Source organism: Schistocerca serialis, chromosome 4 (assembly GCF_023864345.2).
Source record: "Schistocerca serialis cubense isolate TAMUIC-IGC-003099 chromosome 4, iqSchSeri2.2, whole genome shotgun sequence".
Classification (NCBI taxonomy): domain Eukaryota; kingdom Metazoa; phylum Arthropoda; class Insecta; order Orthoptera; family Acrididae; genus Schistocerca; species Schistocerca serialis.
Genome location: NC_064641.1, coordinates 862,039,748 through 862,066,741, shown reverse-complemented (window position 1 = coordinate 862,066,741; position 26,994 = coordinate 862,039,748). Strand labels below are relative to the sequence as shown.

Here is a 26,994-nt window from a genome sequence, read left to right as displayed (position 1 = left end):
CTGGGTGCTTATATAGACAGCAAATGTAACTGGTCAACACACATTCTTTACCGTTATAAAACACTTAGCTCAGCAATATTATCACTACGGGTTATTGCCTCAGTGGTTGAAGTAGACACCATTAAGGCTTCGGACTTTGGCTATTTTCATTAATTAATGTCATATGCTATTATATTCTGGGGGAACCAACCTCTCGCAAAGAAAATTTTCACTGCAAAAAAAAAGCAAAAAAAAAAAAAAAAAAAAAAAAAAAAAAAGCATTAGAACAATGAGTAGTGTCCATCACAGGCACACTTGCAGGTGCTTGTTTCGAAAGATGAGGATCCTTACCACCTCCTCACGCTATATCTTTTCCTTGTTGCCTTTGTCTGTAAAAACCCTTCTATCTACATAGATAACATCCAATTTCATGACTATAACACAAGAACCAATAACAGTCTGCACATTGAACTGAAAAGCCTCACTATGGTCCAAAAAGGAGCTTAGTACTCCAGCATTAAGCTGTTTAATGCTCTCCCGCTACACATCAAATGCCTTCACAAAAGATTGCCAGCATTCAAACAAAATCTCAAGGAGTACCTGATAGAGAAATCTTTTTATACAGTTGATGAATATGTGAAAGAAAATGTGTATAATCACTAAATTAGTAAATGTTGTAAACTTATTATAATTAATTTTATTCTGAGTACTATCACAGGCATATGAAATTTATTTATTAGTATTTCTGTATTTGCTTTGGAATATTTAGTTTATCTTTACTGCTGTATATATTACACATCCTTAACATGTGAAACAAAAATGTTCTGTTAACTGAATGTGCTACTGTTTAGCTGATATCTTATTTACATTGTATCTTTTATTTATGTAAGATATATTTCAACTGTGTACAATCTGATACATTCCTATCACAAATACATTACTCATCCTTAACATGTGAAACACAATTTTCCGTTGATTGATTGTGCTGTTGTTTAGTTGATTTTTATTTACATTGTATCTTTTTATTGTATTTAGACAAGTTATATTTGAATTACGTAGAATCTCACACGTTCCATATCCTTGCGATTCACTCGCTACCAGGATCTACAGGACATGAAATGAAATAAATATTCATCTGACATTCCAGCCAGTCAGTCACATTACATTCACAACACATCATTCTGTAACTATGCTAGTGTGCAATAACAGAAATAGTAATGTGTAGCTGAGGGTAGTCAAAACTGACAGCACAAACATGAATTCGTGTACTGAGTTCATGAAATGGAACAGAGTGAGAAGCACAGTACTGCAGAGCTATTGGCAAGCAGTACCATATTAATCAACTAACTATAAAAACTTGCTGACAATGTGCCACACACAGCATCACTCACATCTCATACACAATCAGCAGCAGAAAAAAGTAACCTGGTGTAGCAAGCACACCAAGCGAACAGTTTTACACCATTCTGGAAGATACAATGGCTGTCCAGTACTATTTTAGTACAGAAAGAAAAATTCCAGGTCTGGCAATAATTAAAAAACACAATCCAAGCTTTAGAACTGTTACTTCCTTCCTCAGAGAGGAAAATGGGATAGGATGCGGATGGTTACAAAGTGAAGGGAGGGTAAGGGAACAGAATTATTTTATAATTGTAAGATGAATAGGTAGAATGACTGTACCCTTGACATTTTAACTAACTGATAACGTGCTCAGTGACATGAAATATTGTTAAAATTAATTAGTTATGTATTTAATAGTACTTTGCATTTGGTTTGCGAATTCTTTTATGTTCAAGGTGCTCCAGGATGTCATGAAGGACACCCGACTGCCACCTGACGTGCTTACATCATCAGAAATGTGTGTCCTGGCAGTTGCAGCACAGTGCATCACATTACTGAGCTTTTCCTGTAGGAAGGTCTGCGATACCGAGCTTGCCAAGAATGAAGAGCTTCTCTGAGGCGTAACACACAGAAGAATTGGGTTGTCATTAATCAGACTTTGAATAGCAAGTACATAATTGGACAATTGGAAAAGGCTTTGTTAAACCTGGTTACCCAATTAATAAATTTGTCGGTTGTGAGAAATGTATTCCCCTCCGTACTTATTCCAAAAGTAACTATTTAGTATAAAGGAAGATTGCCTTCAGAGTGAGATTTCTGTTGAGGAATTTCAATTCCATGGTCAATAAAGCTGACAGTAACCCTTGCAGCAGTTTAGTCAGATACAGGCTGAGATGGACTCCACTTGTGAAGTTGACTAAACATGTTCCACCCTTGTTTTTATCTTTTCTTGTGCTTGTAACATATGAGGCCATCTCAGCAAGTGGTGTGAAAGGCCAGCTCCTCCTTTCTAATCTTCTCCAACCTATCCCTTTTTTTCTCTCTACGGAAGAAACTAACAGTTCTAATAGATAGGATGGATTTATAACACTTTTATGCTTGTCTATTTGCAGTACTTAATTTCCACCCATTGAGCAGCCACACTGTCTCACTGTAGTTTTATAATTTTCTCAAGTGAATTTTCTTTCTCTTACAATTACTCCATTCACAGAAATAATTAAGCATGCTGCATGGGGCTAAAGATTCCTCAGTGCAGTGCAGTGTCCACTGTACAGGCTGGTACCTGTGCACATGTTATACAAGGTCTGTTCAAAATGTGGTGTCACCGCCAGACACCACACTTGCTAGGTGGTAGTTTTAAATCGGCCGCGGTCCATTAGTACATGTCGGACCCGCGTGTCGCCACTGTGTGATCGCAGACCGAGCGCCACCACAAGGCAGGTCTCGAGATACGGGATAGCACTCGCCCCAGTTGTACGGACGACGTAGCTGGCGATCCACACTGACGAAGCCTCGCTCATTTGCAGAGCAGATAGTTAGAATAGCCTTCAGCTAAGTCAATGGCTACGACCTAGCAAGGCGCCATTAGCCTTACATAGCTTGTATCTAAAGAGTCTCATTTGTATCGTCAATAGCAATGTACAACAAGGATGGATTAAAGTTAAGTATTCCAAAAGCTACGTACTTTTCTTTATAGCATTCATTACGTATCCTGTTTCAGACCTCACGCCATCCTTCGTGTGTTTATAGCGTGCATTGCGGCCCCCTCAAATCACACTGTGTCGGCACTTCTGTCGACACATCACAAAAAATTCCAGAACTTTGTCCACAACATTTTTCTATGCTTACCTTTTACTTATTGTGTATGGTCTCCTTTGAAATACTCTCCGCCACAATTTATACACTGCTCCCAATGCCGTTTCCACTGCCAGAAGGTGTCTTTATGTGCCTTCTGCTCAATCGTGTGAAGCGCCGCCTGCAAATTTTCTTTTATCTCGTCTATCGTTGCAAGTCTTCATCCTTTCAAATGGGGTTTTCAACTTTGGAAATAAAAAAAAGTCCACAGGGGCCAGGTCTGGAGAGTATGGTGGATGACACAGCATAGTGATTTCATTTTTTGAGGAATAGTCACACACCAACGAGGATGAATGTGTGGGTCAATTATCAAGATGCAAGAGCCGTGAATTGTCTCACCACATTTCAGGCTGTTTCCTTCTCACAGCATTTCATTTCATAACATGACCAACTGAAATGTTACATTCTTCTGCTATCTCTCTGACAGTCAGTCTTCAATTGGCCTGCACAACTTTATTGATATTCTTGACATGGGCCTTGTCAGTATATGTCAAAGTGCATCTTGAAGGAGGGTCATCTTTAACTTCTGCCTGGTCATTTTTCAATCTTGTGAACACTGAGTATGACTTAAGCACCCATCAATGTAGGCTTCCTGCATCATTTGGTGTGTGTCTGTAAAAGTTTTCTTCAGTTTTATGCAAAATTAAATGCAGACACATTGCTCCTCTAACTCTGCCATCTCAAAATTTGCAAACTGTGCACTGAACATTAACTAACAGGCGTACAACAATGAAATTTCTGGCAGTTACACATTAAACACGGGCGTATACACAGTTGTCAACTGCTCCAACACACCACTGGCATGAAATTATGAATGTTCTGGAATTTCTTGAACAGACCTCGCATAGTACTAGTGATATGCAACAGTGCGTTCACAATGTCATGCTAGTGTCCTGAATGGTAATGATGCCTCTCAAGACAATAACACGTTTACCACCACATGTTTCTTGTGTGGGAACAGATGAAAAGGAAGGGCATCATCTTGGGTGAGACTATCATCGCATCATTTGCTGTGCCAGGCATGTCTCGATCCTGCTGAACACTTGGGACTTTGTAGATAGGTGTCTCCTCATTCAAAAATTTCCTGACCTTTATAGAGACAGTGACTGTCATATCATACAAATGGAAGGCAAGCCAAAAGACTGCTTTGGACATCTCATTCCAACAATGTCATGTACAATTCGTGCTCCATGGAAGATAAAAGGAGCATCAATATGTAATTTGCTGGGTCTTCACAATGTATAGAGGTTCCAAGAACAATTCAGGAGTTAAAGTTTCTCAGGATTGTAACATCATAAAACTACTGTGTGTCACACTGAATGGCACCTAGTTATTTAGTTAAACTGAGTTTGTTACACATGGATGACAGTAAATCAGTACCTCCAGAAGAGAGAGTAGTGCAGTTCAAGCATAATTCCTTTATTACGGAATTTCCACATTATTACTGCGTAAATTGTATGGTGCATTACAGTAATGATTGAGCATTCTCTCTTAGTAGTACTACAGCCAATGATGTGAGACATTCTACACATTGTTACATATGGAATGAATGAACTTTAATTTTCAACACCTGAAAATAATGCACTTCATTCTTAACATATTTAAAAGTTTCAGTTACCCAGAGACAATGAACTATTTCAAACAACTACTATTATGTCATATGTTTCAAACTTTCACCAACTAGCTGAACCCCAGTAAGTGCACATTTCTGCATCACGGAACTGTCTCTCTCTTCATTCAGCAGTTATTTTGCATATTAGGATTTTCTCAGTTAAGGATCTGTAATATATTTGTATATTTTATGTCATCATGTGCAATGTTGCTGGTGAGTTCTCACAACTGTTAATAACTGACTGTTTGCATCAATTCTAATAACATTTTCTGTCTGATTCTTACTTTTGAAATTTTCTTAGCATCAGTTTATGTGGAAATAATTGAGCTACCAAATGACTGGAGCTTATTCCATGGGATAACACAGATATACTTTTTTCCTGTCAGAAGCAAATATAATGTCTTCTCTTACTCTGAAACAGAGTGTGCACTATTTTTAAGTTTTCAGACATTTTAAAATGAAATTAGTATTTGACCCAGCACCTTGCCTTTTGCAGGTAATGATATTCCACTATCTACGCACAGTTTATGATTTGCCCTCACAATTTTAATCTGTACGGGAGTTCAAAATATAAACTCAAATGTTTCACTGTCAACAAAACTTTCTCTAGAAATATCTAATTGACATATCCTGAAAATTGATAGAATATATTACCCCAATCACATTAGTGACATGCAGTGGTTTTTAACACTCTTAACTGTAAATTATTGAACTTCTAAAAGTAAGTAAATAATCTTACACTGAGGTCCAGAAACTGTTCAACACACTTCTTCATGCTGAATGGTTTCCTCAGCGGAATCGGAACTGGAACATCAGGACTCTTTTCTGTTACCGATACAATAGAATCTGGATCAAACTGCGGTAGTAATTCAAAGAATTTCTTTACATTTTCTGCAGAGTTATGTGGAGTTACCATTAAAACATCACCTGGGTTATATGTAAGCATCGATGTTGAAAGACGCAGCAGTCTCACATCCTGTTACACATAAAAAAAAAAAAAAAAAAAAAAAAAAAAAAAAAAAAAAAGAGAGAGAGAAAAGTCAAAATTAACAAACAATTATCTATGAGCTCTTAAAATTGCAAATAATTTGAATTAAAATTGTTAAATTAGTTTTAATACATAACACACAAATGTAAGCAACATAGACATAATATCTGATATCAGCAGAGCATATGCAATACAACAAATCTCACCTTAAAGTCTCGTAATAGCCACATGGATTCTATGTGTAAGCACCAGTCTACAAATTTTCACAGTAAAATGTTAATAAATTATTTCAGAGTATGAGGATGCTTATGCACACATTTAACACACCCTCTGAAATCAACACAGCTGGTTCCCCCACCCCCACCCAGAGCGACCACTCCTATGACGTGCATCACAAAAGCTCAAGTAAGATTTTATTTATCAGAAAGAAAAAATTGCACTTCAAAGTGTCAGTCAAATGTAAATATAAACCAAAGTAGAACATTAAGTATTTATTGAAGCTATAGTCTGATCTTTGACACAACATGAGTGGACAGCTTCGTTAACTTTTCCATGCTCTCTGTGTCACTAGAGCATCAGCAAATGAAATTAACTAGCTCTTACAAACACATTTCTCTTTCTCTGCCCTCAACTGAGCCAGCCCCAAAATTTATTTGTGTCTGCCATAATTGAGTACACAAAGTATGTTTGACCAGATCCAAAACAAAAATCTACAGTTGCTAAGTTTGTAGATAAGCACCAGCCCTTCTCTATGAGAAACATGTGGTTTCCATCTAATGGCTGAAATCCAACAAACTGGTTAGGTGCACCACAACATTCTGTGCATCTACTGAATATTCTCACGGATGTGCCTATAAATAAGGTACATCACTCTCTGCATCTACATGCATAGGCAAAAATAATGACCTCGTTCCAGCATCTTATCAAGTTAAATGTGACCCACTTGGCAGCTTAATTTCACATTTCAGGAAACTGCATAATCTTTCATGAAGCCTCAATAAAAATTATCACTTCCTTTTTTTCTTTATATCACAAAGAAACAAGTGAAGAATACCATTTTTTAAAAAACTAAACTAACCTGAAAGTGTGATTCAGATGTTGTTCTGTGGTTTTCAATAACAGAAGCTTTGATCAAATTTTCCTTTATGATGAATGGATCTTCTGTGCCCTGTATCATTGTCATCAGTCCCTTATGTAAATGCTGTGATGTTACACATGTCACAGTCCATCTGAAAGACATTAATGAAACACATTTCTTCTTAGTTAATTAGAAGCATCACTGTCTCCTTCAAGAAAAATTAAAATTTCAGGACTCACAGACCTATGAAAGCTCAAGTAGCAACGAAACAACTAACTTTTTCCAATAAGCAGCTGTGTCAAATTAACAAAAGCCATCTTATATTATGCAAAATGTAACTGTTATAAACTGCTAAACACACAATAAGAATTAAATGCAATGTTTTCTATCATAGTTACCTTGGTGCATATACATGGCTTCTGTCCAATGGTTCTGCACCTTGGGGTAATGGAAACAAAGAGAGCAACTTGGCCCACAAGTCTTTTAGCCATGGATCCACTACAGCATCCACACCCAAGTCATGTTGATCATCTGCAAGTCCAAGATTCACTATATTCTTTCCGCCAAGTTGTAGCAAACGTCGATAAAGTTTCTTTGCAGCAAAATTGAATTTGGCATATGAAGAATCACCTAAGCCCAAAACAGCAAATCTGGTGAGAAAGAAGCAATATGTACAAGAAACACTTCCAGAAATGTGTGACTATACACTGAGAAGCAACTAAATTAGGGATGGCTGCTGTGCATGAGAGAGAGCACTACAGTTATCTCACAACTTTGTGAATGGAAGAATCCTGTTCTCATGTGATCACAGTCCCATCTTATATTGCACTGGCTTTCCAGGTAATGGTAGTTAAATAATGGGTTGCAGAGCAGCAATTCATCCACTAATTCAGTGCTGGACAACTACACGAGTGCATCCACACCATCCACAATGATCTTTTTTTGACGGGGTGTACAGGGACCACCTCCAATATGGTTCTATCTGTTCTGAATAGAGATTACAAGACACAGAGATTAGTAGGGGTATAAGAACATAAATACTGAATTACTGAAGAGGGGACTGGGGTCAATCAAACTAATGAGTCATGATACATATTGCTTAACATTATCGAAATAAGTGCAAAATAGTGAAGCCAAAACCCAGTGGGTTATATGGCAAGCCAATGATGGTATTCTTCAGATGCAGGGATAGGAAAATTATCTTTAAATGATTACATGATGAATTATGTGAAAGGATCAGTTTTTAATTACATCTGGAAAACAACAGTTTTTAACAAGTATTTCCTTTGCTTGAGAGTAAAGCCGTTTGTGAATCTGAGAGTGGCACTTGATTAATAGCGGCTTTATGCAACAAATTCCTTGCCAAATACTAAAAGTAAATGCACTTCTTGTAGAAACAATAACTGACAAAGCATGCAGCAGCGATTTGATGAAAATCATTTTCTACCTAGTATGTCCACGAAAATTCCTCTTCACATTAACTGTATTCAAAGCTAAAACAGCAGTTACAGCTTTAGTATTGAAGGAAAATATTTTTTTTTTCTGCGAATGCACTGAAGCTTCTAAATAAGGGCAAATCCTACAGATTGAAGTGAAGCAAAATACTGAAGCAAAGGCCATAAAGATCTGACAGACCTAAATCACAAAATGTTTGTATTTTTATATACTTGCTTATATAATAATAAATTACATAGGAAAAATTTTGTATGTACAGTCCAGAAGGATTATTCCTCTGTAATTATCTGGGTTGGTTTTACCTTCTGTTTTAAATAATGGATGGATTATTCCTGTGGTCCAGTGCTGTAGAATTTTCTGTGCGATCCACATTTTGATTAGATGTTGGTGGAGATTTACGATTGCACGTCTCTCTGCATTTTTCCCGACTTCTGCACAGATTATACATTTGCCACTTACTGTGTAATTTTTTAGTTCACCACACTGATGGTTTGAGGATCTACCAGATTAGGGGAGGTTAAAACTGATGTGTCCATATTTAGGTGAAATGTACCTCTCTGCATTAATGTTGAAGGGTCTTATTTTTTTTAAAAGATATCTGCCAAAAGTTTTATCATATTTTTTGACACAATCACTTTTTTATGATACAATCAAAACCAGTTTCTGCATTCAAAGGCTATCTTGAAATGATAGGGCAGCATTCGATGGACAGGTGTTCATGTTTTAGGTCACAACGCATGAACACTTGTTGATCGAATGCAGCCCTTAGCACCTGAGGATGGCCTCTTAACACGGAACCAGTTATGAATGTATCATAAAAAAGTGATTTTTTGTGTGTGTGTGTGTGTGTGTTGGGTGCGCGGAAGCACACACGCGAGGGGAGGGGTGGAGGGGAAGTCAATTAATATTCCGCAAATGGAATGTTTCTTCTACATTGGTTGTGAGTTTAGGCTTCTGTAAAGTGTTTGGGTATCAGGAATGTAGCACTGACTAATTCATTACCTCTTGTGTAGTGTATGGCCTTGTACTTGCCAGCTGTGAAAAATGTATTGGCTTTTTTTAAGTGAGAAAAATGTCTTTATTGAATGGTGAACTGGACAACTGCCCATCAGCAATGGTGACTTCAAAGAACTATTGGTTTATAATTACATAGTTCAACACCATTCTTCACTTATGATATGACTCTTGTTGCACAGTTTGTCAAAGCACTAATTGTTCTGGACAGTGGCTGCCAAATGAGTGCTATTGAATCTGACCAAACACAAAACCAAATACACGGAGGAGGGGAGGGGGGGCGGGGGGCAGGAACACCAAGAAAGAGTCGTGTGACCTAAACGTAAGTTGGTAGGCATGTTTCTGAGTTTGAAAGATAATGTCTGTTCAAATTTTGCACCAGATGCACGGGAGTGGCACTAGTAGGGCCATTATGAGGACACAAATCAGGTTTGCTTTGAATAGACAATGTAATGATCGTCAGCATTAGTTACCTTTGAGACTTGATGTGATGAGCTGATATTAGTCACGAATGCCTTTAAGGTGACTAAGAAGCCATTATCAACATCTCATTGAGTTTGAATGAGGTCATGTAATAGAGTTATGAGAACCTGGATGCTGCTTCTGCAATACTGCAGAAAGACCTGGCAGGAATGTAGCCACTGTACATGACTGCAGGCAGGGGTGGTCATGAGAATGTATGGTCACAAAATGACCAGGCTTCGGATGCCCTTGTGGCACTACGGGGAGGGAAGCTAAGGAGAGTGATGCCCATGGTGTTCATCATGTGCTCTGGTGCATCATAACGCATCTGCAGCAGCAATCGGCACCACAGTGACACAATGGTCTGTTACAAATCGGTTACTTCAAGGACAGCTTCGAGCCAGACACCCTGTACTGTGGATTCCACTGACCCAACACCATTGACATTTGCAACTTCAGTGGTGTCAAGCAAGAGCTCACTAGAGGGCAGAGTGGAGGTCAGTTGTGTCTTCTGATGAGAGCTAGTTCTGCCCTTGTGCCAATGATAGTTGTGTGTTGGTTAGGAGGAGGCCAGTTGAGAGCCTGCGGCAACCAACCTGTCTGTCTGTTACACACACACTGGATCTAGGTCTGGGGTTATGGTCTGGGGTGCCATTTTGTATGACAGCAGTAGCACTCTTGTGGTTATCTCACACACCCTCACTGCAAATTTGTATGTCAATCTGGTGATTCGACCTGTTGTGCTGCAAATCATGAACAGCATTGCAGGCTTTTTTTCCCCAACAGGATAACGCACTCTACATACCGCTGTTGTAACCTGACATGCTCTACCCAGTGTGTCGACACATCGCCTTCGCCTGCTCAATCAACAGATCAGTCTCCTACTGAGCAAATATGGGACACCACCGGACGACAACTCCAGCATCATCTGCAAACGGCAGACAAGAGCAACAGGCAGGGAACTCCTCCCACAAACTGGCATCCAGCACCTTCTCAACACAATTTAAGCTTGCATTCAACAGTCTGGCAGTTACACTGATTATTAATGTACTGCCTGCAATTGCATGTGGTTTGTGGTGGTGGAGTGCAGCTGCACGTGGGGGCCCTCAGGAAGGGTTCAACAGTCATCATACTCACAAGAGGTTCGGTTGTGTAGTTTTTCTGGTCTACCATCGCACCTAATCAACAGCCCACCATCCATCACTTAAATCTGGCACAAATTCACTGTATATACAGTTATGCAGTCACACATAAAAGAAGAATGAATGAAAAGTATCTTCATTGGGCTTCTCATCTGCCGTTAATTACTTTTGATGACATGCTTCTGTCCACTTTTCTCACTCTGACATTGGAAGGCTTTTCTCCCCATTTTGTGTTTCATAAGTTAATATTCTTTATTTTCTTCAGAGTGGGACCCCATAGCCTCAAGAAATTTGAAAAGTGAGATGATACCACCAGGCTGTGTTTTAAATTACTTCATTCACACTACTAGTTTCAGACACACTCCATTTTTAAGTGCATCTATGATAACAGATGTGGACACATTGTTGACCACTCATTAAAAAACCACGTGCCATGCATATCTGTGCACAGCATGGTCATCTCCTAAAATATAGGGTGCATGACATGCAAAGTGCTTTCGAGAATTACAACATTACTGTGTTATTAAAATGTTACATTGAGCCAGAAGCAGCAGTGAAACAAAGCTTGTAAAGTTTGTCTAGATATTACATTTTAATAACACAGTAATGTTATTGTCCTCAAAAGCATTTTACATCAAGTGCGCCTTTTATTTTAGATGATGACCGTTGACACCTGATGACCGTTGACAACTATGCTGCATGCAAATGTGCATGGCATGCGATTTTTTAACAAAACGATAATGATGTGTTCATGTATGTTACCACAGATGCACTTGAAAATGAACTGTGTCTGACAATAACAGTGTAAATAAAGAAGTTTGAAACACAACTTGATTGAATCATGTCACATTTCACATTTTTTTACCATACTTTGCTTCACTTTCTACTCCTAACATGGAAAGCCCTTTACTGGAAGCACAATATCCACCCCTCATATACGTGTAACAGGAACTGCAGCTGCTGCATGTTGTGCTTGTTACTGTATGACTTTCCCATCTTTAGTTTATTAAATGGTAATTTCACAGACATATTTTTAACACTACTACACAGTTAGAACGTAAATAATATTAAAGAAATGACAATAATTACCTTACAGCCTGTAACGAATTTTTTGGGAGATTTTTCCTTAACAGAAATTTCCAAAATTGCTTCATATTATCAGGCTCTTCACCTTGCCCTGTTGTTGAACAAACAAAAACCACTAACCGTTCATATATAAGCTGACTGACAGGATAATCATCCATTGCTCGCACAGGACCCATGAAGTGATATCTGGAAAGCAATTTTCATAATTAAGAGATGCACATTGTAAGAAGCTATTACTGCAAACAAAAATCATTCTTATGTACCCTTCCTAAACCCACACAACCCTGTCGTCTCTTTGGTGGTGGCCTTTGGTGGGGATTCAAAATGGGAGTTTGAAGAAAATTCAAACCATGTGCTGTAAAAGATGTGGTGGTGGTGGTGGTGGTGGTGGTACAGGGACAACATACTAAAGGCAGATGGCGACAGAAAGATCTACCTACATGTCGCTTAAGTGCAAAGTCTCTCTAAATCATAATCCATTCTTTAAGCTACATAAAAGTTCTATTATGCACAGCACTGTAACTTGTATTTAGGTGTCCCTCAATGACAGGAGAAAGATTTCCATGCACAAAATTGCCAGTGTCAGTACTGCCAGCTAAAATTTACCCCTGGAGGCTGGAAAACAATGCCATAATGAAACATTGTTTTAAGGATGACAGAAGAATTCAATACTACATCAGCAGAGACTCTTCTTGTTACTTTGGGAATATATCCGACTGACATCACTGTGAGATATCTTGCTGCAACATATTAGTTAGGGTGAGATAATTTAAAGTACAAGAAATTATAGGTTCCAGAATAAATAATAAGTCAGATCTCTGAAACTGGACACTTGACAAATGGCAATGGGATTGGGAAGCTGGAAATACAGAATTCTGGGTATACGGTCTTCTTCTGAATGTCAGAAAAAGACTACAAATGAATAAACGCTTTTCAAGTAAAATTCAGCTGTTAATTAAGACTACAGAAACATTTATATTACTGAATCTTGTAACAAAACACATATCAAAGAATGTACTAAACAAGTTCTGAGTAAATATTAAAGACAGAAACACAAGTCTAAGTGATGCTAACAGGTGAGGGGTGATGAGTAAGAGGGAAGAATGATCAGGAGGTATGAATAGACATTAGTAGTATATACATCAGTAGCACCGATAATGAAAACGTAAATGTCACGATGAGATATGCAAGCGACAATGATGAGGAGTAAATGCAAAAATATAAGGTTACAAGTAGCTCAAAAATACAGTGCAATCAATGAAGGGATGTGTTGTTGTATAACAGCATATTTAGTTGGTTGGTTGGTTAGTTAATTACATACCTACTCCAAAGAGTTCATGAGGAACTTGATCAAAAAATTGGCAAATACTAAGCAGACTACTGCTTGAAGTTGTATAGAACAAAAATTCAACTTAACAACAACATGAAAATACAAAGTACTCAGGAACAGCCGGATCATATATTCCTGTGTGGATTTCAAGAAGTCATATGATTCCGTCAATTGGCAATCCCTTTTTAACACCTTCAAAGAACAAAGACTCAACCCAAAAAAACCCTAAATCTTATCATCCACACAACCTACAAATTAAAGTTCATGGGTGAGATGTTAGAGCCATTTCTGATCAAAATGGGTGTTTGGCAAGGCAACGGCCTATCTCCTATCCCTTTTAATCTGGTTTTGGACAAAGTAATCCCAAAGAGGGGAAAAGGAACTTAAAAACCAAATTTATTGAAAACCCATACAATTCAATATACCTAAAAGTGACATCCAAATTTCTTGCCTAGCTTTTGCAGATGACTGAGTAGTACTAACAGACAATTTGACAATAGCACTTGAATAGACAGAGGCCATCAAGGAACACATTGAACGAGTCGGCCTCCAAATAACCTCAAAAAACAGTACATCTGCTCAAAACATCCTACTCAGAGACTGATCACAAAATATAGACAAATCGAGAGAGTTCCATACTTCCCAAGTGTTCAGTCAAAATTCTCAAACCTCCATGGGGAGAAAAAACGGCACACATTATTTGGATATAAACAAAAATCAGGCACTATATAACACAGTTATAAAGCCTGAAGTCTTCTATGCTAATGAAAGACGTACACTCCAGAGAAAAAGTAATCTGGCAGATAAACTAAAAGGAGAATGCAAAATTCTAAGCAAGATACTGCTGCTGCTGGTGCTGTTGTTGTTGTTGTTGTTTTCAGTCCAAAGACTGATTTGATGCAGCTCTCCATGCTGCTCTATCCTGTGCAAGCCTCTTCATTTCCGAGTAACTACTGCACCGTACATCCTACTGAATCTGCTTAGTGTATTCATCTCTTTGTCTCCCTCGACTATTTTTACCATCCACGCTTCCCTCCAGTACTAAATTGATGATCCATTGATGCCTCAAAATGCACCCTACCAGCAGGTCCCTTCTTCTAGTCAGATTGTGGCACAAATTCCTCTTCTCCCCAATTCTATTCAGTACCTCCTCATTAGTTGTGATCCACCCACCTAATCTCTGACTTGCAGCAGACATCAGAACAGGAAGACTGAAATTTTAGGGATATACCCACACACTTCCAACAACTAGACTCACTCACATAATTGTGACATACAAAGAACAACTCATAACCAAACCCGGGATCCAGCAGGCGAAGAAGGCCCATATAAGTCCATTAGACATTTTCAACAGAAGCCCATACAGACAAAAAAATTAGCAAATGGAAAGTACTTCCAGGGTGAAGTCTAGGAATGTGTAGTTTATCTGTAAAGGAGGTCACCTACAGAGCAATTGTGGTGACCCATTCTTGAATACTCCTCATGTGTTTTGAATCCCCACCAGGTCAGATGGAAGGAAGACACTGAAGCAATTCTGAGGCACAATGCCCGATTTTTTACTCATAGTGTTTATCAATGGGCAAATATTATAAAAATGGTCTGTGAACTAAAATGGGAATCCTTCGAGGGAAGAAGAGGTTCTTTTTGCAAAACCCTATTGAAAAATTTAAGAGAACCGGCATTTGCAACAGACTGCAGAACAATTCTGTCACCAACACACATGTAGTAGAACAACCAACAACATAAGAAAAAATAGTTTTCATATAGAAGCATTTAGACAGACCATTTTACTCACTACAGTTGCAAGTGGAGAAGGAAAGGGAAACTTAAAAATAATCACATAATTGCGAGGTAAAGCATGTTGGGTACTGCACAATGGTCACAAGAGGTTAAGAAAACTACATCTTTAGAAGAAAGATGTGTAGTACTTTAGTGTTTAGAAGAAACACTAAAGTACTACACAGAAAACATGAAATGGTCTGAAAAATTTAAAATTCCTCAGAGAAAGTCAAGTGTCAATATGATGACACTAGATAAAAGAGCAGTGTTGTATGAATAGTCTTCTTAGTGCTGATCTGTCCAGAAAAACATCTTCTACAAGCTTTCCAAGTGTGAGACACAGAACAAAGCCACTAATTCGTCACCACTTATTTGCCAGCACAACACCAATTTTACCAACATGAGGCAACGAATTTACTGTCTCTCGTGGGACAAATAGACAGCAAAAGATCCAAGGGAAAGGCACACTGTTATCACATGAGTGTACTGGCCTAGACGTGTGACAGATCGAAACTCTGATAATACCCATGTGGGCACCACCACTTGTCATTCAAAATGTCATGCAGCATTAAGGACAGATTTACATACCAAGCTGCGTAGTATGTTTAGAGACGGTGCAGAATGGTTGAGCTTCAATACTTTACAATAGATGTCTCAGATATGACGTGCATTATCGCATGGTGTGTCTGTCAGTGCATGCCCAGGGGTGAAGTCCATGTTGATGCCACAAGCAGAGGACCAGAGAACTTGAGCTGTTCTATTCATCCCTGTAGTTTATAACCGTAGAAGGTGCATAACCGGTCGCATGGCAACATCAACAGCTTGGGGCGGAAGTAGGTGGCTGAAGAAAGAAACTCACTGTATTAGGAGACAGCTGTAGTGAGCTAGGAACATATGAAAGTGTTACGACTGATGTGTGGAGAAACACCATCACACATTCCCTCCCCCCCATCACGAGAGCAGAGAACTGAGGAGGAGTGATGTGGGGACGACGATGGCTGGTACCAGTTACCAGTGGAGGGGTGTGTTTTGTCAGTGATGAGGCCAAGAATGGTGATGAATGATGCTGAGGGTGCTGGTCATATGATGGAGGTGGGTGCCGGAATTCAGGACACCGGACAGGGCAGTTGGCTGCTAGTAGTGACAATTTTCTGTGTGACAGCAAGCACCGGAACGATATCAGCAGCGAGTGTGAGGGACGAGTAAGCTGGCAGCACATGGGGTGGAGGGTACCGGGTCAGTTTGGCCTGAGTCTGTGTTCAGAACTGCTTGTGCAGTGATGAGCAGGTGCTGGATATGGATGCCAGTGTGGGGCAGCGAGAGTGGAGCAGCGCTGCTGGGTGGTTGTGAGAAGAGACTGGTAGCCATGATGCCTGCATTCGACGGACAAAAATCCACATGTAAGATACTGCGAAGTGAATCAGTGGGCCATGAAATAACCTGCTGTGGGAGTGGCGGAATCGTCAGAGGTTGCGTTGGGGTCTAACAACTGTTGGCAGCTGTGGAGGGGAACTTGCTATGATGGGCATAGGCTGCAGGAGCAGTAGAGATGCAGGAGCATGACCATCCTGGATAAGCCTTTGCTGTTGATGACTGGTGGGCCAGGGGTAGCACCAGCTTAGCTCGGTGGGTAGCCAGTGACGTCCTTGACAGTAGTGTGGTAAGCTGGCATCTCGGAAAGGTACTGTGATGTGGGTGTTTGGAGCAAAGTTGGCGGTGGCGCTGCGCAGAGCGTCATTCCCCAGATGCCAGCAGAAAAAGTTTAACACGCTGAGGAAGTGATGGAGGTCCTTGAAGGTCTCAAGTAATGGAAATTTCAGGAGAGGATCCTCTTTATTGAGCAGGGCATGTGAACTGGTAGCAGTGGAGGTATGGCCCAGGAATACCATCTTGCTAACACCAAAGACATGCTTTTCTATGTTGACAATGATGCTGACATCCTGGGGGATGTTCAAAAAATACTATGGAGTTGTTTGCAGCGTTCCTCACACATCAAGGAGAATATGAGTATGTCATCTGTGAAGGTGCCATACAAAGGTAAGCCACACAAAATGGCACACAAGGAATGCTGCCATTTTTGGCAAGCTTTATCATGGCTATAGGTCATAAAGGCAATTTCATAGAAGTCAAATGGCGTGATGATGGCCGCATTCTAGACACTTTTGGGTGCGACTGGAATCTTGATGAAACCCCTCATGCAGTCAATCGTGCTGAAGGTTGTAGACCAAGCCAGCATGTTGTAACTGCATAGTAATGTCATTGGGTAACAGTTAGGGATGGTACGCGCGGTTAGCTTCTAGTAAATACTGCATTGCCACCAGGAGCCATGCTGCTTCTTGACAAGCTGACTGTTGGATGCTCATAAGTTCTATGCAGGGCACATTATATTGGCAGCAAGCAGCTTGGTAAACTCGGCATTTGTGATCTTGATCACATCCGATGATAGGGGCTGTGGCTGGCAGAAGATGGGTGGCTGGGGGCATGGTATCAATGTAATGGACAGCTGAATTGCAGACCTCATGTAACATGCTTGATGGGCATTTGAGAGTGGGATATTGTACCAGGAGGTCAGTGCATGGGCTGGATTATGCTACCTGATTTGCATAGAAGAAAACAGCAAAATGAGTGTGCACTACATTGATCTTCTGGTATTGTTAGCAATGAAGTGTCAGCCAGCAACACCAGGAAGCATGTGATAGTGCCCAATGAAGTTCACACTGATAATGGGGTCAGTGACATCAATGATGGTGAAGGACTTGGGGAGGTCCTATTTCAGGCTGAGGGTGAGGAAGTTATGATGCATGCCATAGGCGCATACGGTGGAGTTATTTGCTGCCATCAGGAGGATGGCTGAGGCAGTGCAAGAGTCCCATACGAGCCGCAGTGTGAAGATAGACAACAGCTGGTACCGATCAGGAATGCAAGGCAGAGCAAACATCGCGAACGAACATGTGCAGGTTGACTGAGCAGCAGCTGGCAGCTGTTCGAGTTTGGGTGCCAAGAGCAAGGGTTCCTGCATTAGCAGCGTCCAGGCCAACCCACAATGGCACTGCGGTGGCCAAAGATGTCATACTCCCAGCTGCTGGACACTGAGCTGTATGCCTGTGGAGAAAGGAGGAGCTGTGACATCATTAGCAGCATGTTGAGTGATGAGGGAGACCACTTGGTGGGGGTGACTGGCAGCATGACAGCCATCTGGTGGCATTGGGTGGGAGTGTGGTTGGTGCACAGCAGCAGAGATTGCAAGCAAGGAGGCCAGCATCTCATGCACTCTTTTGTTGAGGTTGGCGGTGTGAGGGAGAGGTCAGTCTTTTGACACTGCAGCTGTCTGTATTGGTGCCAGATGGTGAACTACACATGAGTCATACAGAAAATCTTTCGAGTCCACATGTGGCTCCATCAGACTTTAGTAGTGGCACAAGAATTGTGAGCATTACTGGTCCCTGAACTGCTTGAGAGTGTGGAGGACCCCGATGTCCTGTATCTTGGAAAAAGTAAGTTCCATCATGAGGTGGCACTGGTGTCTCATAGTGACTGGTGACTGGGGGTGATGAGATGATGTCACAGAGCTACATCGTGTATGTCGGCAGTGACGTGAACTTGGGTCACTTTGTAAGTTATGATGTAGCCAGTGAAGATAGCATCAGCTGCAGAAAGCCACAGCTGCAGGTCCCAGGGACTGAAGGGCAGCAGGTGAGCCACAGCTGCAGGTCCCAGGGACTGAAGGGCAGCAGGTGAGCCACAGCATGGCCAGACCTATTGGCAAAATGTGAGGTGAGCTTGGGCACTGAGGCCAGGGGGACAACGGCAGCACTTATTCAAGAGCTGGTGTGGGTGTTGCCATGGAGTCAAGAGCTGGTGTGGGTGTTGCCATGGAGTCCAGCACTGGGGCTGGGCTGCTGGTTGTTCATCACTTCAAGTCACCTGCATAGATCGGTGTTGCAGGCCTGCGAGGTGTGCAGTCAGGTCGTCGATGATGTTGGAGGTGCTGGAGATGTCAGAGGTTATTGGTGGGTCACCAGTGTACAAATGTTTCCCCTTTCTAACTTAATAAAACAATCACAAAATTGCAGGATGAGGCATGTTGGGTAATGCGCAATGCTTCACGTTCACACCACATTAAGAAAATGACATGTTTATTCCAAAAACTAAAGTACTGCAGAGGAAACGAGAAACGGTCTCAAAATTTAACGGATCTCAGAGTTAGTTACTTGCCAATATGATGACACTAGATAAAAGGGTGATGCAGTACGAATACTATCCTTAGTGCTGACTCAACCAGGAAAATATTCTCTGAATGCCTACAATGAGTATGGGACACACAGTAAAGTCACTAATTTCTCGCTGAGTATTCACCAGCAAAACACCGATTTTACTGACACGAGGTATGGGACTGATCACCTGTCGTGGGAGAAATGGCCATGGCAAGACCTGAAGGAAAGTTATCAAGTGAGAGTACCGGCCATGACAGTAAGAGTTCAAAACTTGGACAGTACCAATACGGGCACTAACACCTGCCGTTTGGAATGTCTTGTGGTTTGATACACCCATTTACATACTGAGCTGAGTAGCAGGTGTAGAGAAGGCCCAGAGTGGGTGAGTCTCAATAGTTTATGATGGCATCTCAAGAGACAAAATGCTTTGCCACATGGTACATGCGTGGGAATGAAATCCGATGCTGACACTACAAGCAGAAGACCAAGACCGAGGGCAAGGCTAGGCCAGCGGAAGCCTCACTACAAAAGGAGCTATTCTATTCATCCCAATAAGTAGCAACCATAGTAAGCAGGTATCTGGTTGTACGTCAGAATCGATGGCTTGGGGCAGATAGAGACGTGAGATGGTTGTAGCGAACTAGAAATGCCCAGAACTGCTAACACCGATGTGCAGCAAAGGGCCGCCACAATAGTAAGGTTGTGGTAATAATGTGTAAATCAACAAAGACAGCAATGAGGCACTGGCAATGTCTGCACAAATTAATAAACTCACACAAGTGACTCTTTTAAGTTAGGATTGCATAGTTGGTGGAATGCGCATCAAATTGACAACCTTCTGTGTAAAGTCCACACTTTTGTAAGATTTTGAGGGAATGGAGGTCAGATGCAGATGCAAGTATCAAATATGAGTTAGTCAAAATGATAAGAAACTATGCAGACATCAAAGTTAGTACCCATAATCACTATTCTGCAATTACACAAAATTGTCAACAAGGAGAATGTCCTACATATCAAATCAAGGTCTACTCCCAGCCATAAATGACTGGGCACCTGAGGTGAGGAATCTGAAAGAGCAAAGTTAAAGACAGAGCACAGAAGAAGGAAGTACTTGACTGGCCTGAGAGGAGGGGGGAGGGGGGGGGGGGGGAGGGAGGAGTAGGAGGAGGAGGAGGAGGAGAAGTAAGTACTGAAAAGTACTAAACTGAGATTGCCAGAAAACTTACTAACTGCTTTTGCAAAACAGATATCACAATATGAATGTACTCGGCATAACTCTTTGCACTTTTACTAATTACTCTATAAGTATCATATAGCTAAGAAGGGTTAAAGTGCTTGTCTTTCCTGTGTACATTCAAGGTTTGTCAACACAACATTTGGCAAAATTCATGAGGCACCTACCATTCACAGCAGCAAGTAATTTAACACCATATGTCATTAGCAAATGGACAAACTAATTCCTATGAATTAAATCATATTAATCTGCAGAGGGAGCACTAGTTAAGGTGCCAGTCAGTATAGCAAATATACCTTTATAATTCAACTCAGATGTTCTTTTTGCCTAAATGAATCATCACAGTGAAACTACAACAAATTGTATTAGGAACAAATGTATCAATGGTGAAGTACTTGCTTAACAAAATTTAGGTAACTATGTTGTCTTAATTTACAGGCAAGGTTTTCACCACAGCTTTATTAACACAATTCTAAACTTTAATTCTTATTCTATTTACAAAATTTGAAGTGAAACTTGTTTCACAAACAATAATATTATATATCTATAGAAAATTGACTATAATTGTTCTGAAATCACAACTTTGGAATGAGGTGCCACTGTCAAAAACTACAGATCAACCTGTCAACACAATGTTTTGAGTTAGCGACGTCATGGCATGTTGATTATTAGCACTCACGGTGGAGGTAACTGACCTGCCCAATTTGGAGTTGGTTGCTCCACATATCATGGTCTGGCTTGTGGCGATGAACCTGGCACTAGACAAGCAATCAACATGGCACATGGAACTGGACAAGGCACATGAAGACACCAATGACAACAGAAGCCTGGCACTCCTTACTGTACTCGTAAACAGCATCTCTTATGTCTTGCATCAGCAGTATGAAAATTGAAGTTATTAGTCTTAAAAGCACCATTGAAGACACTGATGAAGACACAGTTACTTCTGCAAGCAGCAGCACTACCAATGACATGAAGACACTGAGCAAGACTGCCACCAGAACAATTGTACCTGAAGGAAAAAATAAAATGATGCTGAAGATGGATTTTTACAACATTCTTGCTGCCATAGAGCAAGTGAAGTACTGATGACAGTGAAAGCTCCACCATTGTTAGACCAAACGAAAACAGCAGGGAACTAATGCCAAAACAACCAGCATCAACCTCCAGTGAGCCACCAGTGTTGCTGATTGTTAGCTTTGACATACTCCGATGACTATATGGAGTTCCAGAATATGGTAAAAGAAGTTGTTTCTTTGTTAATCATCAGAATTGTTGTTGCCTTGAAGATGTGTGGGAAATGTTCCCGATTACAGTGCTGTGAAGAAACTTGTGGTTAGCAAATGTTACCCTACTATTCACATAACATCATGCCTCAGACGCTACTGAGGATTACCTGTCAACATCAGACTCACTGATGTCTAAGAATATTTGGAATCTGAAGCCTGTGACAACAGAACCACGTAGCTTTTGAATCACCACAGACACGTAGATGGAAACCTCTGGCGAATGCAATTCTCATCGACAACATCTTCAACAGGAAGATACATCAGCTTAGATATGTTGGCAACGTCTAGACTGCTGTGGGAGAAATCAGAGAGAGAGAGAGAGAGAGAGAGAGAGAGAGAGAGAAAAAGAGGCTTGCCAGTGCTTTCAATGTTCACGTTTCAACCACATTGCCAAGTACTACAGCATGGCCATAAAAGGCACCGTGAGAGTAATGGGCCACAACACCGGGGAGTGTCTGATGAAGAAAAACCCAGCTGTTGCTTGTGCCAACTGTGGCAAAAAGTATGTTGCCAGCTATCATCAATGTTTAGCATTCAAGTGCGCTGTCTCCAAGCAGTGATGACAACATGTGATTCAATCTACGACAGCAGCCACATACGATACCCAACTGGAGCAGCAACCCAGAAGGCCTGGAAGGATCACCAGGAAAGACCAGAGAAGAATGAGTTAAGCCAAACCATGCCTTCACAGCAATGATAGCTGAGATCACCAAGAGCCTGAATGACATCTCCAGAGCCCTGACCATTGTCTCCGAGGTGATGGCCAGTCTCCCAAAGAAAATCAGTGCTGCAGTGAAGTTTACCTTCCAGATGGCCTTGAAGCAACCCAACACTGTTAAACATGGCTGCTAGACCCCATGCACTTATCATCTGCAGATGGAGCTGCAATGATATCCATGCACAAGATGCGAAATTCTTAGATCAAAATGTGTCTGGTGTATGAGAATCACCTGAAATCTGAGGTAAAGGTTAATGTGTCTAATTTCAGTATCTGCAGGAACGACCAGCCAACAGCAGGTGAGCAGGTGGAGGGATTACCATTTATGTACAGAACAGACTCTGCTATCATATAATATAGTTCCACACACTGGAAACGATGGGAGCAACAGGAGTTGTGGTGGAAACAGTGTGTCAATTTCATTGCAATATACGATTCACTACGTAGAGCTCTTCAACCTGACAACATTGAAGCACTACTGACTACTTGCTCTCTGTGACAAGCTATTCATCACAAGAGACTTCAATGCCAAAAGTGCTGCTCGGAACTCCCAATTTACCAGTAACATTGGAAGACAATTTCAAAGGGATGCAGATGAAGGAAGGAATATTCAGGTTTAACATCCCATCCTCTGTAGATCAAGCCCCCATCATTACTGTAGGCCTCTTTGACTCGAACATGTATCCTGAAAGTGGCTAGCCAGTTATTCTTGATACCAATCAAGGGCATCTTGTAGACAGAGCCACAATGCGGAACGTGTTGCCCTCCGACAATTTGGACAGTTCTGTACCAACACAACAGCATATAGACTTCAGAGGAGTCAACTGGGATGCATACTGTGCTGAAATCAGTGCAGCACTGGAGACCACCCCCCCCCCCCCCCCCCCCCTCTCTAGCCTTTTTTAAAGACATTCACGTTGTAATCCAACAATTCACAGACACCATTGCGGCTGCTCCTCAACAACATTGCCCTATGCGAGAACATTGCCATAGCACATCTTGGACCTCATCACACACAGGAATAGAATTCACAGGGAGTGACAGCTCACCAGAGTCCCTGTGACTAAATGACAAGGAGTTCAAGGCATTAGCAGATGTTCACTGGAATAAAGAATGGTCACAGAGTCTCTGCACTGTGGTTAGATGACAAAATCATCTGAGAGGCCACCAACAAGCTCCTGCGATACAACAAGCTACTACCACTTCAAACTGGACTGGAAGTGATATGACATATCTGTTGCTTCAAGAGTCACAAGACAGCAAGGATGGCCAAGTGATGAATCACATGATGAAGTTGCCGCCAGAAGCAACCAACATGACTGCTGACATCTGCAACCAGATCCTCACCGGCAGCTATTATCATACTGCATGGAATCATGTAGAGGCAGTAGCCACCCTCAAGGCAGAGGCGGATCTGCTATTACCAACAGACCCATCCTTCCAACACTTCTGATGATCCTCAAGCAGCTATACTGTGTGCATCAACTGCAACACATTCAACTAGAACATCTGCTGTAGGACGCCCAATTTGGATTTCAAATGGGCCACATGACAGCTCATTTGCATGACAGCTCATGCAATAAACCACGGACACCTTGGAATACCGTGAATACCCAGGCACACTGTTCCTCCCAGGCATTTCACTCTGTGTGGCATGATGGGCTCCCGTTACAGCTACTTGATCTGAGAGTCCCAGTACCTCATGTCTCACTCTTCAAATTATATATGGCTGGCAGGACCTACAATGTGAACTCCAATGAGGAGGTATCTAACAAAAGATACATCCCCACAGGAGTAGAGTAAAGATCTGTCCTTGAGCCAATATTTTATATGCTCTTATGGCCAATGTTTCAATGAGGGGCAGTGGGTTGCTTTTTTTTTTTTTTTTTTTTTTTTTAAGGGCGCACAACTACAATGGTCATTAGCGCCCAGACTAAGTTATGAATGCACTGTGAGGCACAAGGTTAAAACAGCAACTAAAAGGGACAACACTATAAAAGGCATATTAACAGGCAAGGGATTAAAAGAAAACAGCATAATCGAATGTCCATAGACAGGTTTGTCAAGTGGATAAAATGAAGAACGTGAGCAGCTGCTCCTGGGTCATCCGCTAAAATAGCATCCAGAGTACATGGCAGGCCAAGATCAACACGCACTGTATTAAAATTCGGACAGGACGTTAAAATGGCGTACCGTCAGCAATTGCCCACATGGGCAGAACGGCGCTGGTGCGGCCATCAGCAGATGGCGATAGCTGAACCGGCAGTGTCCAATTCGTAACCAGGCCAAAACAACCTCCTCCCGCCGAGAAGGGGGTGAAGAGGTCGTCCAAGCCGTGGGAAGAGGTTTCAAGGCCCGAAGCTTGTTGTCTGTAAGTGTAGCCCAATCAGCACGCCACAGCGATAAAATGCGCTGACAAATGACCCTACTAAAATCAGATGAAGGCACACAACAAGAAGCTGTCCGAGGCTGGAGGACCGCAACCTTGGCCGCAGCATCTGCAGCTTCGGTCCCAGGGATATCGACATGGACAGGAACCCACATAAAGGTAACCGGAGAACCGTCGTCTGCCAGATGCTGAAGAGAGCGTTGGATCCAGTGCACGAAAGGGTGAACCGGATACAGATCACTGAGGCTCTGGATGGTGCTCAGGGAATTAGAGCAGATGACATAAGCAGAATGTCAGTGGCGGGGATGTAAAGAACAGCCTGGTAGAGGGCAAATAGCTCAGCTGTGAAGACCGAACAATGGCCATGGAGCCCGTATTTGAAACTGTGTGCCCCGACAATAAAAGAACACCTGACAGCACCATTGGCCTTAGAGCCATGTGTATAAATGAAGATCATATTAATGAACTTCGAATGAAGTTCAACAAACCAGGAGCAGTATACCGAAGCTGGGGTAACCTCCTTTGGAAGTGAGCTGAGGTCAAGGTGAACGCGAACCTGAACCTGGAGTCAAGGTGGCGTGTGGCTCTCGCCCACTCGAAAGGTTGCAGGGAGTGAAAAATCAAGGTGCTGAAGGAGGCAACAAAAGCGAACTCCAGGGGGTAACAGGGCAGATACATACAACCCGTATTGACGGTTGAGACAGTCGTCAAAAAAGGAACAATAAGACGGGTGGTCGGGCAGTGACAATAACCAACAGGCATACCAACAAAGCAGTATATCACACCAGTAGGTTAGTGGCAATTCACCAGCTTCAGCATGTAGACTCTCGACGGGACTAGTATAGAACAATCCGATTGCAAGACGTAACCCCCGATGTTGTATAGAGTTGAGGCGGCGTAAGATGGACGGCTGTGCAGAGGAGTATACGAAGCTCCCATAATCCAGCTTTGAGCAGGCGATCGATTAATATAGGCGAAGTAGGACGGTTCGATCCGCTCCCCATGACGTACTGCTGAGAACACGGAGGACATTTAGGGAACGGGTACAATGGGCAGCCAAATATGACACATGTGGAGACCAGCTAAGTTTCCTGTCAAGTGTAAGACCTAAAAATTTTGTTGTCTCCACAAATGGGAGAGCAACAGGACCGAGACTTAAGGACGGTGGGAGAAACTCTTTGTTGCGCTAGAAGTTAATACAGACCACCTTCTCGGCAGAAAAACGGAAGCCATTGGTGACACTCCAGGAGTAAAGACGGTCAAGACAACGCTGAAGACAGTGCTCCAGGAAACATGCACGCTGCACGCTGCAATAGATGGTAAAATCGTCCATGAAAAGGGAGCCTGATACATCAGCTGGGAGGCAATCCATTACTGGATTGATTGCTATGGCGAAGAGAGAGACTCTCAAAACTGAGCCCTGTGGCACCCCATTCTCTTGGCGAAAGGCGTCTGACAGGACAGAACCCACACGTACCCTGAACTGTCGATCCATTAAAAAGACACGAATAAAAAGAGGGAGGCAACCGCGAAAGCCCCATGTACACATGGTGCGGAGAATGCCTGCCCTCCAACAGGTGTCATAAGCCTTCTCCAAATCAAAGAACACAGACACAGTTGGGCGCTTCCGCAAAAAGTTATTCATAATGAAGGTCGACAAGGTAACCAGATGGTCAACAGCAGAGCGGCACCTACGAAATCCACATTGTACATTGGTAAGTAGGCGTCGAGATTCGAGCAGCCAAACCAAACGAGAGTTAACCATTCGTTCCATCACCTTACAGACACAGCTGGTAAGGGAGATGGATCGATAACTGGAAGGCTTAGGAACTGGGACAACAATAGATTTGTGCCAGTATGTGGGAACATGACCCTCAATCCAGATGCAATTATAAGTACGAAGAAGAAAACATTTACCCGCAGGAGAAAGGTTCTTCAGCATCTGAATATGAATAGAATCAGGCCCCGGAGAGGAGGACTGTGACCGGGCAAGTGCATTTTCGAGTTCCCGCATGGTGAATGGAGCATTA

The 26,994-nt window shown here is 41.8% G+C and overlaps 1 protein-coding gene across 2 annotated transcripts in view; it reads right to left on the bottom strand.

The window, feature by feature from the left end:
* Positions 1–26,994, bottom strand: part of LOC126473509 (NADPH-dependent diflavin oxidoreductase 1) — a 74,383-nt gene that overhangs the window by 42,379 nt on the left and 5,010 nt on the right. The window contains exons 2-5 of one of the 2 annotated variants that reach the window (XM_050100606.1): positions 12,015–12,197; positions 7,251–7,502; positions 6,853–7,003; positions 5,526–5,762 (exon numbers count right to left, since the gene is read on the bottom strand). In XM_050100606.1, the coding sequence (XP_049956563.1) occupies positions 5,526–5,762; positions 6,853–7,003; positions 7,251–7,502; positions 12,015–12,197 (823 nt within the window). The remainder of the gene's footprint in view (positions 1–5,525; positions 5,763–6,852; positions 7,004–7,250; positions 7,503–12,014; positions 12,198–26,994) is intronic. The other variant, XM_050100607.1, reaches the window with a different exon arrangement.